This window comes from Silurus aristotelis (assembly GCF_946808225.1).
Source record: "Silurus aristotelis genome assembly, chromosome: 4".
NCBI classification, from domain to species: domain Eukaryota; kingdom Metazoa; phylum Chordata; class Actinopteri; order Siluriformes; family Siluridae; genus Silurus; species Silurus aristotelis.
This window is the reverse complement of record NC_139577.1, coordinates 3,208,131-3,228,000: the sequence shown is the minus strand read 5'-3', so window position 1 is coordinate 3,228,000 and position 19,870 is coordinate 3,208,131. Positions and strand designations below refer to the sequence as shown.

General features: G+C 40.3%; 1 protein-coding gene across 3 annotated transcripts in view; it reads right to left on the bottom strand.

The window, feature by feature from the left end:
- The window catches only part of mdga1 (MAM domain containing glycosylphosphatidylinositol anchor 1), a 181,232-nt gene extending 176,501 nt beyond the window's left edge, over positions 1–4,731 (bottom strand). Inside the window, exons 1-2 of one of the 3 annotated variants that reach the window (XM_083540401.1) lie at positions 4,043–4,731; positions 3,173–3,262 (exon numbers count right to left, since the gene is read on the bottom strand). In XM_083540401.1, the coding sequence (XP_083396527.1) occupies positions 3,173–3,239 (67 nt within the window). In that variant the 5' untranslated portion in view covers positions 3,240–3,262; positions 4,043–4,731. Of the gene's footprint in view, positions 1–2,790; positions 2,875–3,172; positions 3,263–3,634; positions 3,655–4,042 lie in introns of those variants that run through there. The other 2 variants (XM_083540402.1, XM_083540403.1) reach the window with 2 other exon arrangements.
- Positions 4,732–19,870: the final 15,139 nt, after the last annotated feature.

Below are 19,870 nucleotides of genomic sequence, written 5' to 3'. Positions count from 1 at the left end.
TACGTGCAAACCATAATACTCGCCAATGAAGAAGATTCGAAATTCAAAAACAGTCATGTGGACAAGAATCAGTGAGGTGCACTGGCTGCACAAAGAGGAAGCAAAACGCACAAAACCTAAACGTACGGAGAAAAAAAAAAAATCGCCAACTGTGATAATAAAGAAATAAATATTTCCCGTTGTTATTTATGCAGACCGAAAAAAAAAATGCTTCTGCAAACGCGTCCTCCTACCAAAGTCATATTCAAAAAATACACAATAAAAAGAATGCAAAACTTTAATTGTGGATGTCTGTTAATTAATGAACTCTTTTTTTTTTTTCCTCCACAACTCATTTATTTCCCTGGTGGCTTTGATAATTCTTCTCCTGTGAAAGCGCATGCTGATGATTAAGAAGGAAAAAAAAAAGCGTAAAGGTCAATCGAGAACAGGTAAAGCAGACGGCTGTGTAGTGTGTAGTGTCACGACATGTCTCTGGGAACATGCAATTAGCTTGTAAACAAGACGGGAATATAAAAGGGACGCATTTTAATGTCCGTGGCTGAGACAGAAAATGTGGTACAGCATGTGATTGTTGCACGTTGTACAGGACGGCGTTCTAAGATCATGCATGAAGATGACAGAAATGGACAGGAAGTTGACGTTTCACGTTGACATTTATTGTATTTGGCAGACGCTCTTATCCAGAGCGACTTACTTTTAAGGGCCTTGCTCAGGGGCCCCTAGAGTGACAGCTTAGTATAGCTGGGATTTGAACTCATGATCTTCAGAACCAATATCCAATGCTTTATGTACATTAACACCACTCAGGTGATAAGTGGCTTGATGAGACCATCCCAGAAATCCACACACACACAACTTCCTGAATGCAGAAAATGGATCTACGATTCTAAAAAATAATTCTGACGACCTTCAGCACGTTAGCTGGGAATCAGTTGATCCCTGCGATCTCAGCGCTCAGATCCTGGAATACTAAAGAAGAGGCTTTTCTGAATCTCAACGCACCACGACTTCCACAAAAACAGCATGAAACATCTCAAGCTAACAGTTACGACACCTGCGAAATGTGTGCTTCGAATTCAATACAGTTTTAATGACCGACGTTCTAATAACCAATGTTGAATACGGTTCTCTCGGTTCCTCCCGTCCTTTCCTCTTCCTCGTTTCCGTACTTCCTTTTAAAGACGGCATACCGACGACGCAGAAAGGGAAGTGAAGAAAAAAAACATCAAAAAGGGGCAATTAAGCCAATCACGTTTTTTTTATGGAAACCAGAGGAAATTAACACACAGACAGGGAGTGTAAATCGAGACCAAAATTCAGAATGGAATCCCAAATCCTGAGCTGTGAATCGCAGCATTGCACTGCTGAACATCTAACATTAAATATATCGATACACCTTAAACAAAGACTCGACACATCTCTGGACCTGTACAGGAGAAATGGACGGCATTCTCAAACGATATATTTCCTTCAGCTCGTGTGTTTAATGATGGTGGTCATGAGTGGTGTCTGAAATCTGCTGTCGCTTCTCAATTGGGCTGAAGGATGGTGACAGTGAAGGCTACAGGATAAGATTTATATCAGCAACCCTGGGGTGGGATTGGGGGGGGATTGCGGGGGTGGTAGAGTCTTCCCGGTAGAGGTGACTCTCATCAGAACAGTAGGGCAGATGTGAACATGCAAAAGAGTCTCGCACTGATTTGCAGCGACCATGGACTCAAAACATGGCAGCGAAATACCCAATCCAGCATCACAGAGTCTCAATAACAACTTGCCTGTACTTCTCTCTTTTTCTCACTACTTATCTAACGGCTTCTCAGACAAGGACATTTGAGTTCGTCCCCCAGGCTGATGGATGCGTGACCTAACCATTTGGGAGCAGTAATGCCCACTAGGCTCATTAGAGGGCAATTACTTGATTAATTAAGAAGCAAATTACGGGGCAGCACTTTATTAATCCCCAGCTGAGATCGGAAAAGGCTGTTAACACCATCCGTCCTCTTCGAACGATCATAAACCGGCAGAAACGCTCAATTTAATGCACGATCACATGTGGATGTGTACATCCTTCATCAAACCACCACCAACTGCATCATTTACTGCACATGCACAGATTAGGGGATCCAAATCTGAGAAGTTGGCAGATGTCAGTTAAATGACATTACGTTCAGATTAGGGCTGATGAGAAAAGGAAAACGATCGAATGCTTACGTCAGTGTTGGCGTTTCAGTAATACAGTAATATGGCAGTTACAATACACTCACGTCCTACAGTTCGTACTTGAAGTGACACCAGGGGGATTTCACGCAGGTGGCGCTGACACTCCTTGCATCATGGCTATTTGTTGTCAATATTAAAAAATGTTGCTTTATAATACACGTCCTAATTAAAATCGATATACAGCAGTCATGCAGTCATGGCACAATGATGGCTGTCATATAGTTATTCTCTGGGATTTACTTGAAATCTGCTCTACAGCTGCTTCTTAGATTGGTTTTGTGTGTCTTGCCATACTCTGGATATGGATTTTATTCAAGCCTTCAAGCAGGTCTCAGAAAGTTTTCACCAGGTTCCTACTTTGAAAGTCCTGTCCTGGTTGTACAGCATGAACTGAATGTCATGCACCTGCAGGCTCGGAGAGAAAAAAATAAGCTTTTGAGCTCAAAAACTGCAATTTAAAGTTCTGGAAACCCGGTAAGTCTATGCATTGATTCTGATCATTCCAGATCTTCTCTGCTGGACTTTACACTGATTTCTGTATGCACACGCGTACAAACACACACATACCTACAAAACTTCTCACCGTGCGCGCTCTTCGCTTAGGTTTTATCTCCAATTTGCACTGAGTGAAAACTTTGGTTTACCATTAGTCGGTTGGTTTAGATGCTTTAATTACATGGATTAATTACAGCTGTGCGACTCGCGACACTTCCGGTGCAACTTGTCAAAGTTTCTTATTAAAAGCATTGCATGATACACTGTTGCATGCAGTGTGCAACAACAACAAAAACTATGCGATACTTCAAATCGCTTCCCCCAGGCAACGCACTTCATCTCGCTCGCATCGCACGGCCCTTCGCGCGCGTTCTGCAATTTTTCTAATAATCGTTCGTGCGCGCGCGCGTGCGTGCTCGCGCTCGCGCCTCAGGCGTTCCTTCAAAGTTCTTACCGTAAACCCCCTGCGCTCGTGTGAAGCGCTGCAGCACGGAGAAGAATACAATCCAGAGAAGCTCCATGTTCAGCCGCGATGCCTCATCACCTGCGGAGAGCCACAATAGCACACAAAGAGTGAGAGGCACGCATGCACGCGCGCAAATACAGTACAGAGCTCGCGCTGTCAAGAGTTTGATACCGCAGAGGTTAACGGGTTTTATCCGCAGATCTTAAGGGTGGGTTCGTGCATACCCCGAATGCGTGGATTATCTCAAAGATTACGGAGGCGGTCAGTAACCGGGGACCGGATTGACTAAATAGTGATTGCTTATGAAATTGGTGCACGGGCTCGCGCATTAGGGAAATGGCACGGATGCCAAAGTTGGCGCATGAACGAACCAAAAAAAAATACATATCTTCAGTCATGTGTATTTTTTTTTGTAATAAAGCATCAATGCATAAATTGATAATTACATACAGATATAACAGTAAGCACGTGCATGGAGTGCAGCTCCATTTGGAGAGCAAAACTCCGAAAGTCATCGCTTCAGTCGCGCGCTTTAGGACAGAGTGTCTCGCCTCGTCCCATCCGTTCTCTCGGGCACCCCGCGTGAGATCAGAAGTGGGCACGGCGCGCGAAACGGAAATTAAACGTATATGTAATTTGTATACATCTACATTAAACTCTGATCATTCCGCCTTTTGCGCGCGAGCTTTGTCAGATGATGCATCCCCAGTCTTTTTTTTTTTTGCAGACTTTCTTCTTTTTGCTTCATTGTGCATGCAAAAAAAAAAAAAAAAACAACACCTCCGTGATTGTCTTTATTTGTTTTTCTTTTTTTGCAACTTGAACCATACAAAGAGAATGAACATGAACAAGTCTTACCTTTTTCTGATGTGGAAGCTGCGCGCGACGCCTCCGGTTTACTCCGTGTGCAAATCGGATTTGACGAGAGCACGCGAGGAAAATGCAAATGATAATTGCAATGTTAATAATAGTAATAATAATAATAATAATAATAATAAATACTAATAATGGCTAATAAATCCACTTTCAAGAGCAAAACCAAGCAGTGAAGAGAAACTAAAAAATATATCCTGGCTCGTGCAGACTCCAGCGCACCTTCAGACTCTCCAATGCACGCGCTCGACTGGAGGGGAAAAATAAGGAAACCCAGATTCCGAGATTATTTATTTTTATTTGTTTTAAGGTTTTTTTTTTTTTGTATTAGAAATATCTCCAAAAAAAAAAAACAGTCACATCCACATCACAGCAGCTCCGGGAATCGGTGAGCTTTTCTTCCTGGTTTTTCATAAAAGAGAAAAATTATAACCCGTAATTTTATTAAAGCCTTTGGATCTTCTTTCTGCGCTCGCGCTTTTGTCTCCGGTGTTACTTAACGCAGCACGCGCGCGCCCGTTACGACTCTCCAGATGTTAGGATTCTCTGCGAGTCTAAAGGAGCGACTGTGTTACCGCTCCGTTGGCCACAGGGTGAGTGTTTGCGTGTGTGTGCGTGTGTGTGTGTGTGTGCGCGCACACGAGTGAGTGCGCGAGGAAGGGGCGGACGCCAGAAACGTCTATTTTTTATTTATTTTTTTTTTTGAAGAAGAAGAAACAGGTTGCTGAAGTGGAGAGAAAAAAAAAACGTGTCACGAAGCGTCTTCTTTCTTCACTTTAGTTTTGCTGCTTCGGGTCTACTTTTCTGTGTGCGTGCGCGTGCGTGCGTGCGTGTGTGTGTGTGTGTGTGTGTTAAATAAAAAGGCTGTCCGCGAGCTTTCGGTGATTTAATTGTTTGCCCGAGTTGAGCTCGAGAGCCAATTAAAGGCGCGCGGCTCCTGGAGGATCCCTGAGGATCAATTAAGTAAGAAAGTTATGGGAAGAGGAGGAGAAAAAAAAAATCACTATCTTTTCTCAGCCCTTCACTTTTCCACTTCTTCATCCAGCCCCAACTCATCAATTTTTTTTTAGTGTGTTTAGACTGGTTAAAGGGGGGGGGATCATTTGCTTTCAGTGGCCACAAGGCGGCGTATTTTAGCTAATCATCCTCCATATATAGTTTAGTGACACGAAGCCAAGATGCAGTACTATGATACGGATACGGTATTTATTCTAAAGCAATGACTCAGGTCTCAGTACAATTCTGTCTCTTTCTTCTCTCTTCAGATCTGCCTGATTTATCCTGATGCCCTACCTGTGGCTGGAGACCCCTGTGCAGCTGAGGATGGTTCCACATGAACTCACTAAAGATCCATGAAGTTACTGAGCAACATTCATGACTAGTTCTGCATTCAAGCGCAATCACTGAACACCTCAACAATGATGGAACTATAATGATCAGACATTCGGTGCCACCCAGATTAGGACGGGATCCATTTACAGTCAGGTTCCTCTCGAGGTTTTTCCCTCATTCCATCTCTTATAGGCGCTAAACGTACACATTCTGACTTTATTACCGCTTTATAACCCGCATGAATAGGGTTTCTATTGACCTGCTGTGATGTGCTAAACCATTAGACCATTGTGGTAAATGTTTTTCATAAGCAGAGTCCAACAAGAAATGTTTCTAATTGCTAATCAGGATGACTATTAAGAATTCTTGTTAAATCCATAAATTGGTCCCTACGTTTGGGATTCGTTAGTCAATGCACTGGAATGTGTTTAGATCAGAACCCAAGAAATTGGACTTGGGTTCTAAGTACAATAGGCTCAGGATGAATCCTTGATACTTCACAAGAGCGATGTTTTATCCCAACGATTTGAGGAAGTTGGAATCAGAGCGCAGGGTCAGCCATGATTTGGCACCACCGAAGCAGATAGGGTTAAGGGCCTTGTTCAGGGGCCCATATGTGGCAGCTTGGCAAAACTGGCTAGTAAACCAATCAGAAACCCAGAGCTTTAAAAGTACTTTCACTCACTGTGCATCTCTATATTGTCTTCTCAGAGATCGGATTTTTCTGAGTGAAGCATCATTCCACACTGACAACACAATCAGAGGGTTGAGGCTTAACACCAGTCTAGTTGGTGTTCTTTTCAAGTTTTTCACTCTATTCAAGTTGGTCACATGGTAGACTACCAGCATTGTCCAATAAGGTGTGACCACGCTTAGAGAATGAGATCCAGATGTTGAACAGTCCGTCTTAGTCTGCAGTAGGTTGTAGCATAGTGGTAAAAGCATCGGACTAGAAGGTTAGAAGTTCTAATCCCAACATCACCAATCTACCACTGCTAGAAAATTTGATAAACAGGGAGTCAATCACTTCAGAGTGAAGCTCTGTTTAGCAATTACCATGACAACATCTCGAGACCTTGATACAGAACAGCGAAAAAGAAAAAAGTATCTACACAATTACAGTCGAGAGACGAGGAAGGGGTTTGAATATACGCTTTTAATCAGTCGTTCAGAAACTATAAGGCAATTATCTTCGCTCTTTCAATTATATACACTGTTTTGGGAACGAGCCTGATTCCTTGGCCAGGATCACGGCGTATGGTCGTGGAGTAGTTCATTACAGGGAACATGTGCGAGAGAGAGGCTTGGGGTTGGCTCGTCCTCCCCTATGACCGCTCGCTCATAGAGAGCACCAAGAATTTATGCGGCCAAGTGGAATGATTGAGCAACACATGCCTCTTGTTCTAATAATCCGAGCGGAAGCATGCCCATACACACTGCTTTTTTACTGACTGTCGAAAATAAGATAATGCCCTCCTATTAATCTGAGCTGCCAAATACTAAATACTTAGCATTATATGACTTCTAATTCACCTATCATTCAAATATCATTTGTGAAGGCTACATAAAACTTCCGACTTTCAAATAGGAAATAAACCTATTAATTTAGTAATAAGTACATGCCTATAAGTGGTTATGTTTTGTTGCAGAGCGCTTCTTCACTTTTTACTAAAGACGTACACTCTGAATAGACGTTTTAACGAAATCATTTTTGTCATCAACTTCCTGTAACAGCACACGGCCTCGTGTTTTATTCCTGACATAATTCAGAAAATAAAAAAAAAATAAAAATAGGTTCCCCACACTGCAATATCTGCTCGATTACAGTACGTAACACTCCTGACCCGACTTCACCATCCACTTCATGCTTCCTCCTCGCCGAAAATAGAACCAGTCAGTTTTTTGACAGTCTGGAAAACCAAAATAGAGCGGATGAGCGGTAAACACTTCACCAGTATAGAAAAACAACAATAAGTGGGAGAAAGAGGAGAGGTGTAAGAAGGTCATTTATATTTTATTACATACAAAGGATTTTTAGACAACCAGGTTACTTGAAATTGATTAAACTAAAAACACATTAACCCTAAGGAAAGCATTGGTAACTATAACTGATTAGAAGAACAAAATCACTGAGCTGCACGATTCCCAACCTACCACATACATTCTCCTCCAAAATGATTGGAAAGACAAGACCAAGTTTCTTTTTTATTTCAATTTTTATTCGCAGGATGTACAAGACATTTGTGTTTAGGATCAAAGGATGAATATAAAACGATAGATCAAATTAATTTTATTTACTAATATTTACATCTAGGTGGTTCAACAGACCACCCAATATTAAAGGAAAGAATAAGAAGTATATGGTTTTCAACGCCTTGGGTGCTTCCATGAAATCACGGAGTAAGAACGAGAGCTTTGAGGGTGGATTTGGACTGTAGTTAATGTCAACAGTCTGCTACACTGATTTAGGACTACAGTTCGCTTTTGATCATCATCACTGTACCCCACAACATTGTATATCTGCTATAAATGGACATTCGGTGCAACCCTGATGAAGATGGGTTTCCTCTTGAGTCTGGTTCCTCTCAAGGTTTCTTCCTTATGCCATCCTGGGGAGTTTTTCCTTCGCCACAGTCGCCACCGTCTCGCTCATCAGGGACAAACGTACACTTATAAAGAACATATTCAATTTTTATCACCATATTATCTGTGTTTAGCTGCTTTGAGACAATGTTCATTGTTTAAAGTGAATTACAAATAAAAATGAATTGAATTGAATTGAATGTCACTTGCTTGCAAAAAATGATACATTTGTTGTGATTGGATGCATTTCTCTGTAATTTGGTGACAGAAGGTTTTAAGACTTCTGAATTCATAGTGTTGATACAATCTTTTTTTGGATTATGAAAAGATCCTTCCTTTTCCCAATACTTTGATAAAGGTCTTGATCCAAAACTTTGCTAATTTGCAGTCTGGTCATCTGATTCTTGGGGATAATTATATTTCTGTGAGTCTTTTTGGACATGGTGGTGAGGTCACTGACCATTGTTTATTGTTTTTTTTTTTTTTATTCCCAGCTCCACACTGTTTTTAATTAACTGCTGTTTTCCTTGACCAACCTGTTTCTTTTTTTTCCAGAAGATTCTCAATGACTATATTGGCTATTCCAGTAGGATTTGAATTTCTGTTCAGTGGAAATAAGATGCCCAAACAAGTTTAAGATGAATGAAAACACTAAAACATCACTGCCTGACTTAACTAACGTTAATGCTCTTGTTGCTGAATGGGCACAAATTTTGAATGGCGTATACAACAGTTACACATGGAATGTGAGGTGTCCACATATTTTTGTCTTGTACGGTATAGTGTACAGTCCCTGACCAGTCCATCTACTAATGATGGGAAGATCGGTTCATTTAAGCGATTTTGTTCTTTGAATCTTGTTTATCAAAATGAACTCATCTTTTTTTTTTTTTATCATTGAGTTCATTTAGTTTCTTTAAACATTTAATGACCTTCATAGCGTATTTGGGAGTCACGTGACAAAAGACCGAATGACAGACCAGAGAACTCATGTGATGAACTATTTAATTGTGTTTCCTGTGTGATGCACGGCACAGCGTCTATGGGAGTTGCGTAAAAAAAAAGGACTGAATTACTGAAATTAGTTTTCTGTACATAACCTACGGATATTTCGTTATGCTTTGCTCACGTGCGTCCAGTAGAAAATAAATGAATCACTCTTTGAGACTACTTGTTCTTCTGAGTCACATTAAGGACTCATTCAAAATGAACGAAACGTTTATTAAAGACTCATTACCACCATCCACGTGAGACTCGTTCACAGTTTAGACTGCAATATTTTTTTATTTTTTACAAATCTGGCCTGACATAAACCAATTAAATTCATTTTTATTAGTTTTCTAGAGATAAAGCGGTTATAAAGTTGGATTAAAGCATGTGTACGTTTACTGCCTATAAGTTTGTTTCTTATAATTGTAAGTTTATCCATAATGAGCAACCCAGTGGCAACAGTGGCAAGAAAAAAAAACCTTAGATGGTATTAGAAAGAAACCTTGAGAGGAACAAGACTCAAAAGAGAACCCATCCTCACCTGGGTGGCACAGAATTTCGATTCATTACAGTTCATCATTAATGAGGTGTATTTTTCAGGGATAGACCACTGCAGCTCTGTTCAGGCAGGAACTAGAGATGAATGATTTGCTTTTTAGTACTTTTCCTATTCATGACTGTATTAGTTTATATATATGACACTAAATCCGATTGAATCATGACAGTCCCTCATGATTGCACCAAACACCTGATCATCCTCAATCAATTCAGGTTTGTTAGCTTTACCTCCAGTTACTCCATTGTGTCCAATTACATTACTGACTACTAGACGAGTAAATATATCAAAAATATACCTGAATTCTTATCACTTTTTCAGCTGATCACACAATCACACAAAATCTCCTACCTAAAGTGTGTAGGTAATCTGTGAGGTGAGCACACTGAGGTACCCCTGGGAGCCAATACTTTATAAACTTCCTTGCTGCTAAAATCAGAAATCAGGAAATGTGCTGAGACAAGGTAGGTGCCTGTGTGTGTATGTGTGTGTGTATGGGAGATTGAGGAAGAGAGACTGCATCATTACATGGCGAGATAATGAAAGCATATCGATTGCTTTCAGCTGGGATTCCAATTTCATGTTTAAAACAGCACCAATCCTCATTAGGCAGGCAGCCATCAGGGCAAGGACACAGTGGAAGATAAGAGCGAGTGGAAAGAGAGAGACGAATACGCTTGCCTGGTAATGGAGACTGTATTTCAAGTTAGTCTTCTTGACAAAGAAGTTGGTCTGCTTTTGTTGCCTTTTCATAGATTTTTCTACAATGCTGTTCCCAAACAGAGTCACCTCGTGTTAGAGAACATGGGTCACACTGGATGGGGTAAAAAGCAGGCACAGGGCACAATTACACAAGAGATTGCTTTGAAATGGAGAGGGAAAAGAGAATATAGGATGCCCCCAAAACATGAGAAGAACATGAAAATTCAGTACACACTGTGTGGAGGCATACAGTGTGGCCCCTAGCCCCAGTCCCAGAGCTAGACTCAGCATTAGTGCCAGAAGTGGACCCAACCCCAATCCCAATCCCAGTCCCAGTCTCAATCCCAGTCCCAAAAATGCAAATCCACCCCTCCTTTGTATATAAAAGCCACAATTATTGTTTGTTTTGCAGAGAGTTCAGTATTATTGTCTGATTACCGCGACATGGACACAAGGACGAATGGAAAAAAAAGTTTAGCTGTACTGCTGTGTTCTCTGAGCTGCAAACTGCCAAGTTAGTTTCTGTCAAAAAAATTTCCTTTACCCCCTTTAGGACCTCATGACTCTATGTATGTTTTATGATTTATGGCTATAATGTTTCTATTATTATTTTGGTCACAAGACTCTGTTAAATCAAATTAGTTTATGGGAAAAAACACTCACTCTTAGCACACCAATTTATTAATAGAATGATATTAGGGTCACTGTTTATTATCTATTAAAATGATCATGACCCCAAAATCTTTTCAACTATTTAAAAGTGCACATAAAAGCCCACGGGTGTTGTGGCAAGTCACGAGTTTCTTCCATCCCTTTTTTTTTTTCCTCTCTAAATGTTCTGCTTGCTGTTGAACTGACGCTGAACTGTATGTTCGTGTTAAGTAGATACCACGAAGCGGCAAAAACGAGAAAACGAGAGAACTGCTTGAACGGTTAAGCATTTATCCAAAGAAAAATGATGTTGAGTAACAAGAAAGATATTTGACATTGAAATGTAGCGAAGTTAAAGTCTCCTGAAATGGAAATACTTAAGTAGCTTTTTCGCGTATCTGTACTTTACTTAAGTACAGTAACAGATTACATTTACTTCGTCACTGTTCACCACTGGTTTGCTGTTCACCTCTTAGTCATTGCATGAAGCATCTCATTTCGTATAGGTTTCTCAGCACCACACTATTACAAATTTTATAATGAGACTTAATTAAACATAGAAATCTCTCCCTCATTAGGTTCAAGGTTGGCTTGCAGTACAAGCCCAATTGACCCAAATCAGGTATAGATAGACTTGCGAGTTCTTCCACTTACTCCGAGATAGTTAATATTCTTGAAGATTAAATCACAAATTTGCCAGGATTTGGAAAAAGTGAAGTTTGTAAAATTTAAATGACTGAATTTTATATATCGTGTGATTAATGAGGGCTTTGAGAATGGTTAATAGTGCTCGTAGGTCACTCAATCCGAAGCCAGCTGTGGATCAGAGGCCGTGTATTATCGTTGTGGTCATGACAAAAATGCAATCTTTGACCTCAGTCGTGATAGAGCACCATTGTATTATAAGGGCAGTGGGGTACACACACTCCCTGACTACAGTGCAGGGGCGGAGGCAAATTCTCAGCAGCATACATTCAGCACAATGTCTGAAAATCCATTGGGACCTTGGAGTAAAATACCCTGTTCAAATTCCACCCAGACTGCGAAGGATTTCATAATATTACACTGTACACCACCCCCAACTTGGCCACTTACATAAAATGTATTCCACCCCCACCTGGACATCCCACATTAAATGTTACCCACTACCAATTGTCCACTACCAAATTTACCCAACACTAATTGGCTACCCCTCATTATCTCTGTATCCCACTTTAGATAGGCCACCCATCAAATGTACCCCACTCTCAACTGGCCACACCACATTATCTCTGTATCCCACTGCTAACTGCCCACCCCAACTTATATCTGTATCACACCCCCAATTGGCCATCCCACAACAAATATATCCCAACTCCAACAGGCCATTATCTTTTTATCCCACCTAAAATTGGCAACCCCACGTCAAATGTATCCCACACCCAATAATTTCTTCGTATCCCACCTCCAATTGACCACCCTACAACAAATGTACCCCCCCTATGAACTAAATATCCCACTTTGGCCACCCTATTCCAAAAATTCTTTAAAGAAGTTAACAAAAAAAGTAGAGCAATATAAAATATTAGCTGTTCTGTGAAGTTAATAACATCAAGAACCTTTACACTTTTTTCCTACATTTCAGAGAAGGATTTTAAACCCCTTGAGTGTCTTCACCGACAATTGAGAGACTCTGAGATAAAAATCTATAATTAGCGGTAAGTCTATTTCTATCTGTCTCTTCTCTTTTTTTTGCTTTCATTAGGAAGCAGGTGTTTGGTAGTTCAGCACAATATCGATCCAGTGGCTGCATCAAAGTAGATGTGAGGCAGCATTGAAGGAGGCCTCATTGGCAGCAGAGCGCAGACAGCTCAATCACACACACATGCGCACATACACAAACACACCCAATCATGTGGCTGAAAACTAAGTGCATCAGGTTCAAGTTTTACTCAGACGTGCACGCACACGAGCGAATGCGCACGCACACACACACCTCTAACTATCCTCATTGAACCTTCCACTGACATTATTAATGCAGCTAATTAATTCTCTACCTGCAAACAAATCGAACATAATCTTTGTCATAATAAAAAATGTAATCTTTTGTTACAATAAAACTGCACAAAAAGGAAAATTTGGAGTTTACACACTTCAACCTTTACACACACACACAAACACACACACACACACACACACACACACACATACAGTACATATTTAAACGTGTTATCAGCCCCACAAGAGGTAAAAGCGTGGCTCCCACACACCAGCACACAAACATAAATAATTCTACTGCTGTGAAAAATGTAATTTCTCCAAGACTCATCCACAGGTTGACAGACAAACACTCTGACACACACACACACACACACACACACACACACACACACACACACACACACACACACACACACACACACAAACACCTTTCTCCAGTTCGGAGCTGCCCGTGACGGTCCTGCTTTAAATAAGCTGAGTAGAGAGGTCTTTGTGCATCACCAAGATAAGAGACGCCACTCTGAACCGTTGAGGATTAAAGCAGCTCTTGAACAGATAATGTCAATACAGCTGGTCCTGAGACAGAGACACCACTGACAATCTCACCTCAGGCCTGCCTTCCAAACGAATATCTCACTGATCTAAGATCTACATTTTAAAGTCTACATTTTGGAGCTACTGAGTTCTCCCAGGGCATGATGTTTTAAAGGGTGCAAATGTAGTATGAAAAAAAAAATATCTATAGTCCACTCCTGGTTTTGACTCGAATGTAAAGAGACGTTTATCTTATCTCTTTATAATAAAGAAAGCGAGCTTCCTCTTATGGCTGCAGAAGCTATGACATTCCATCCAATTCTTTACACACTGGGTGTCATTTATCAGCCTGTTAGCGATGTAAAGTTGTTTGTAAATGCTTTTATAGGTCAGAACAAACGTTTCATTAATGCCGTGCTCATTTGCATGTCAATTAGCCCATAAATCTCCATTAAAGCCAAATCTCATAGAAAGCTAAAATCATCCAATAATGCAGCTCAGCCAATGCAACATAAAATCCATTGCGTCCAAAATCCATTTGCGTCCTATCTCAAAAGGCCATGCATTATAATTTATTTTTCTTTCTTGTTTTCTCTTTCGATATCTCGAAATAATCATCTTTTCCTCGTGATCAGTATTGAATTTTTTTGTGCATTCAGCATAAGAGCATGTTCTAGAGGCAGCAAGATCGCAGCATGAGAGGAATATTTTATTACTCTTTCCACCTCTGGTGATAACGAGAAAACTACTTTTGTTATGATGAGAAAATTAAGTCGTGATCACGAGAAAACAAGAAAAAAATGTATAATGCATGGCCTCTTAGGATTTCCGTACGCGAACAGTAACTCTTGCGCATCTTTTTAATCTAGTGTGAATTTGAATAGCTACTCATAGTTGTCTTATTTATTTGTCTTCATTGGTGCATTTCTTCTGGTTTGATTTGTCTTTTAATATAAAAAAATCTCTTTCAAACAAGCAACTCATTCAACGATTTGAAGCCGATCAACTGATGTTTATATTAGTGAGTACATTTTCCCAAACGTAAACCCGGTTTTCTTGAATACAATCACAAAATAACTGAAATTTTGTGACAGTTAGACATAATATGTAGGTGAATTAGCTGAAAAAATAAAACCAAGATGGTGAGAATATAGATTAAACAGAAACAGTACATTTTAGGGTGCACTGATATTGTCTCAACCAAGGAAATTAGGCTCTGGTGGTGCTAGACAGTGCTATGGTGGCTAGCACGTGCTCCAAATTTAGTCAAAATGTATCCTTGGTAGAAAATGTCAAGTTTTTATTATGACTATAATGTTACTATTATCATTGTCGCTTAATCAACTCAGTTTATGTGAATAGACTCTGTTACTCTCAGCGCACCGATCTATTATTAGAACGATATTAATGACTCAAACACTCATATCTATTACAATTACGAAATTTTACGAAAACTTTCTTTTGAACAATTAAAAAAGCAAATCGTGCAAATAAGGCCATTGGTGTTGTGGCGAGTTCGAGTCAGGAGTTCCTTCATTATTTATTTCTCTCTAAATGTTCCGCTTGCTGTTGAACTGATGCTGAACTGTATGTTGGTCAATTAGATTCCACCAAGCGCCAATCAAAACAAGTTCAAAACAGAGTGCACGCTTGACCCTGATTGGTGACTCGCTGCGTGTTTGACCAGTTACATTTTTATTCTCCTAAATAAAATGGAACGACTGATTTCGCAAAATGGAGTTGAGTAAAAAGTACGAGATTTTACTTTAAAATGTAGTGCAGTTAAAGTTAAAAAGTTTAAGTCTCCCGATAATTCAGTAAAGTACACATACGTAAAAAAAATAAATAAAAAAAAAGCTACTTAAGTACATTCGCTTTGTTACTGTCCACCACTGCTTTATTGTAGTGGTGCTATATTTAACTAAAACTTTCTTTCGGCTTCTCCCATTAGGGGTCGCAACAGCGGATCATCCGCATGTTTGATTTGGCACGTTTTTACGCTGGATGCCCTTCCTAACGCAACCCTCCCCATTTATCCGGGCTTGGGGCCGGCACTAAGAGTGGCTGGGGTCGGTTCCCTGACTGGGGATCGAACCCGGGCCGCAGCGGTGAGAGCGCCGCAGCCTAACCACTAGACCACCAGGGACCCTTGTGGTGCTATATTTAACTATGTTATCCAATTCCTATCCAATTCCCTTCAAACTATCAGAGCTGCCCTCAGATAGCCGCCTTTTGAAAACCTCTGCCTGTTGCCCAACCCCTTCGCTATAGTGTCTATTGGTGCTCTTTGAGCATCTTTTGAATCCTGTAAGTTGTATTATTAACCTTTAGAAGGACTCTTTCTAACATTATCATACCATAGCAGATTTTTATCAACTTTACATCAGGTCTGCAGAGGGTCAAAAGGATCATGGCAAAAAGGTCAAATACTATTCAGTTGAATGGATTTTCCTTTTTTAACAGTCTGGAATTCTCTTCGGTGGATGATTTGTGTAAAAAGAGACTCTTGCCTTGTTCTGCATTTAAAAACCACGTGAAAATCAAGCTCGCCTCTGTGATGAACATCAACATGGATGTTATATTTCCACCAGCGATTATAAAAAGCTGTTTTGCAAAAGAGCACACACACACACACCTAACAAAAGCGAACACTCTCCACAAAGTGCACCCAAAATACACACACTCTAAACGGTCCTCTTGACACCCCCCCTGCTCCGGATCTAGCCTTTCAATTACTTTCTTTATCAGAATGCTCCCAGCCCTATTAGAACATGTACTGGAGTTAATTAGAGAACACAGCCTCTGAGGATTACCGAGGCCTGGGTGTGAGTGTAATGAGTCTGTATGTGTGTCTACAGATGGTCACTCCACAGCCTGCTAATGAACACCCTATCAAACACTATGTACAGAGGGATTATACACATGAGCGAGCTTCTCGAGCTGGCCAAGCATACTGAAAAGCGTGCACAGGAACAGGTATGTAGGGACTTATCTTGCTTAGAAAAAAGGATGATAAACCCTTCCATGCATTTCTTTACTGTCCACCTCAGTCATTTTCTCACAATTGCCATCTTTAGAGCCGTTCCAATCTCTTATTAGCTGAAGTTCATTAGAAAGCCTTTCCAGACCAGAGAGGAATCACGCCAAAATGATTGTAGCCAAACTCGTCCAGATGGCATAGTGAATAGAATTTGCATATGAAACTGTTCATTAATACGTAATATTATATCGCATAACACACAAAGCCAGTGAAATAATAAACATTTTGCATTCAGAACAAAATTGTTATGACTCATCTACAGAGGGCGAGAAAGCTAGCGATTCTCAGCCATCAAAAACACCACCATGTGATTCTCATGGACTTTTATTCAGTATAGAACGGCGCACTTTAATACAAGGCAAGACAGCAGGAAGCCGGGTGTCCTGCAGATGTTACACACCATCAGCTATTAATGGTCCAAAATCTTGATGCGCCATTCATTAATGAAAGAAAAATACTTCAGGTTAACGACCGTCACGTCGCTTTGCATCAGGCAACATCGCACCACCCTGCTGCAGTTTATTTTCCTCTAACAGCACACCCCTCAAACATTTCATTCCTTACTTAGCATTTGAAACTAATTGCTAGGCCATTATTGGCGCCTGGCAACCCTTTCAGTCTTCAAGGAAAAGGCTTGCTGTCGTTTGCGCGCTCACGACTGTCTCGTTCGAGTAAAAAGGTCCAGTCTTTTATCTGAATAGAACCAGTGTCGCTTTTAAGCTCTGTTGAATTTACTTTTCACTGGCTATTAACCTATCAGGTGGAACATAAGGCAGAAATTAATGGCTCTCTGCTAATTTGGTAAGATTCTACGGGAATATCGGGAATACCTTCGCTTGGCTATTTCATAATAAGCACTTCTACATGTTATTTGACAAAGATTTAGTCATTCTGGAATGGTTTTGGTCCATATAGTTTCAAGAAATCTTAATGCTATGGCATAGAAAGTGATTATAGACAATTGCATGCTTCTGACTTTGAGCCGCAGATCCATATATTAAAAGCATGGTGATGGTACTGTATGTTTTTGGCCATATGGAGTATATTTGACAAATTGTGTAGAAAAGTCCTGAGCTGAAACATAAGCATGCTGTGTAAAATTACACGGAGACTTGACCACTTAAAGAAACCTGGCACATGCAATTCATACATTCCTATAACTGCGCATTCGGTATAAGTGTCTGATGTGAGACCTGCTTTGTTGTTTGGTTTTGAGACAGTGGCATTGTCAAGAAGACAGGAGGCGAAGAGTTGAAGATGAAGCGATTTTCATTGGGAGGGATGAGGGTGGACAGGATTAGAAATGAGTTTATTAGGAAAAGAGGAAGGCCAAGAAGGGGGTTTATGGATGATGGTGAGGGAAGACATGCAGGTGGTTGGTTTGAGAGAGGCATCTGTAGAGGACAGAGTGGTTTGGAGACGGATGATCCGCTGTGGCGAACCCTTAACAGGAGCAGAAAGAAAGAAGATGATTATGAGCATCTCATCATTTAGCTATCGCATTTTAACAAGAGGCTTAATGACAAGTAGAGTCAAATTTTTTTCGGAAAATGAATACTTTCGTTTCTTGTACTTTTTTTGTGACACATTTTATAGCTTTTACTGCTAACAGTATTGTTTTATTCGCTTGATTCTCTCCTGTAGTGTGAGTATCTAATTGACTGCAGATAAAAAACATTTGCCCTGAACCAATAAGCTCCTTCTGTCAACATCATAAAGTAATTCAATCACCCACTGAAGCCAAAGCAGCACCAGCGCCCATCACTGACGGCCAAGTGACAAACATCACATTTATTTCAGTGCAATTTTATGTCTAGAATAAACTTCTGTAAATCATAGACATTTACTGGCCTTATTATACTATGATACTGGAATATCTTCTCCACATTTCTCTATACTCTCCTCTCACTCAATACTGTTTAATAGGTGCCTCATGTTTTCCCTTCTCTAATCCATATCCTTACCCATTCTCTCCCTATAATCCCTTAAGACAACGGTGATTACTTTTCCCCAGTGTTAGTGGTTAAGCGTGCACTTCCCTACCTCACCCATCTATTTTCTCCTCCTCAATCTAGTGATCAATGTCATTACACTTCCTGACCCTGAATGTTATACGCTTATACATTCTTTTTTTTTTTTTTTACACCAACATAATATTCAACGCAATGCGTAATCAGATTATTTCGCTGTAACTAGATCATTACGCACAGGGCAAGAATTTCAGGTGTGTGCTAGAAGGCTTGTTCTTCTGGACAGAGAAAAGTACCAAGCTCCATTTATCCTTTCAAGTATCGAATTAATTATAGTATATGGATGCTCACAAATGATCAAATCTGATTGGCTGGAAAGTATTTCTTTTATGCATAAATTATTAAGGAGCACATGTTTTTAGATTTTTTCAGTAATTTTCCTTTATTGAAATCCATCATTTATGGACTTTTCAAGTCTATGAGAAAAAAAAATGATACACTATATGTTTTTTTTATATATATTTTTTTTAAACATTATAGGAAAATTATAGGGAAAACCTGCAGAGTTTTTATCTCCATTGTTCAACAAACTTGCTGAACAGGTGCAGACCTGCAGTAACTACAGGGGAATAAAGTTGAGTCACACCATGAAGTTATGGGAAAGAGTAGTGGAAGCCAGGCTGAGAGAAGAGGTGAACATCTGTGAGCAATAGTATGGATTCATGCTGAGGAAGAGCAACACAGATACAATATTTGCTTTGAGTCTGTCGATGGAGAAGTATAGAGAAGCTAAGAAGGAGTTGCATTGTGTGTGTGTGGATTTAGAGAAAGCGTACGACAGGGTGGAGAGAGGAGTTGTGGTATTGTATGAGGAAGTCTGGTGTGTCAGAGAAGTATGTGAAGGTGGTGCAGGACATGTATGAATAGTGTGTGTGTGTATATGTACATATGGATGCTTCTTATAGAAGCTGATTTAATTATCTTCTATCATTCCCATCTTTGGGTTTGGCTTGCATGGTACTCAACCGAGAACTGTACCCGGATTCAGCACACGTACTCGTGTTCGGTGGTGGAAATAACGCGCAAATGTGGGTTCACCGTTAATTTGCCGCACTGTCTAGTGGAACGAGTCCATAAGCAGTCAGACGCAGCCTGCTTCCTTCAGAATGACCTGACTTTGAGTCACTGTTTGAGTGAAAAGTTTGAATTCATTTGAATAATTTCTGAAAATCTTTACAAAAAACAAAACAAAACCCTCAGATATCTCTATGCTCTCTTTTGACTTTTGATGCAATTAAAGTGGAGTTTGGCAAGCCTGTCTAGCCCCTGATTAAAAAGGCTGAGCAGATCAGAGCCGTGTTGGGCTCGTGCTGTCTCGGCATAATTCACCTGCTGCCCTTCTGTGTTAGTTTCTCTGGACCACTGTTGCCAGGTTACAGAGGCTTCCCCCTGGAGCGTTGCTATATCTAGCTCAT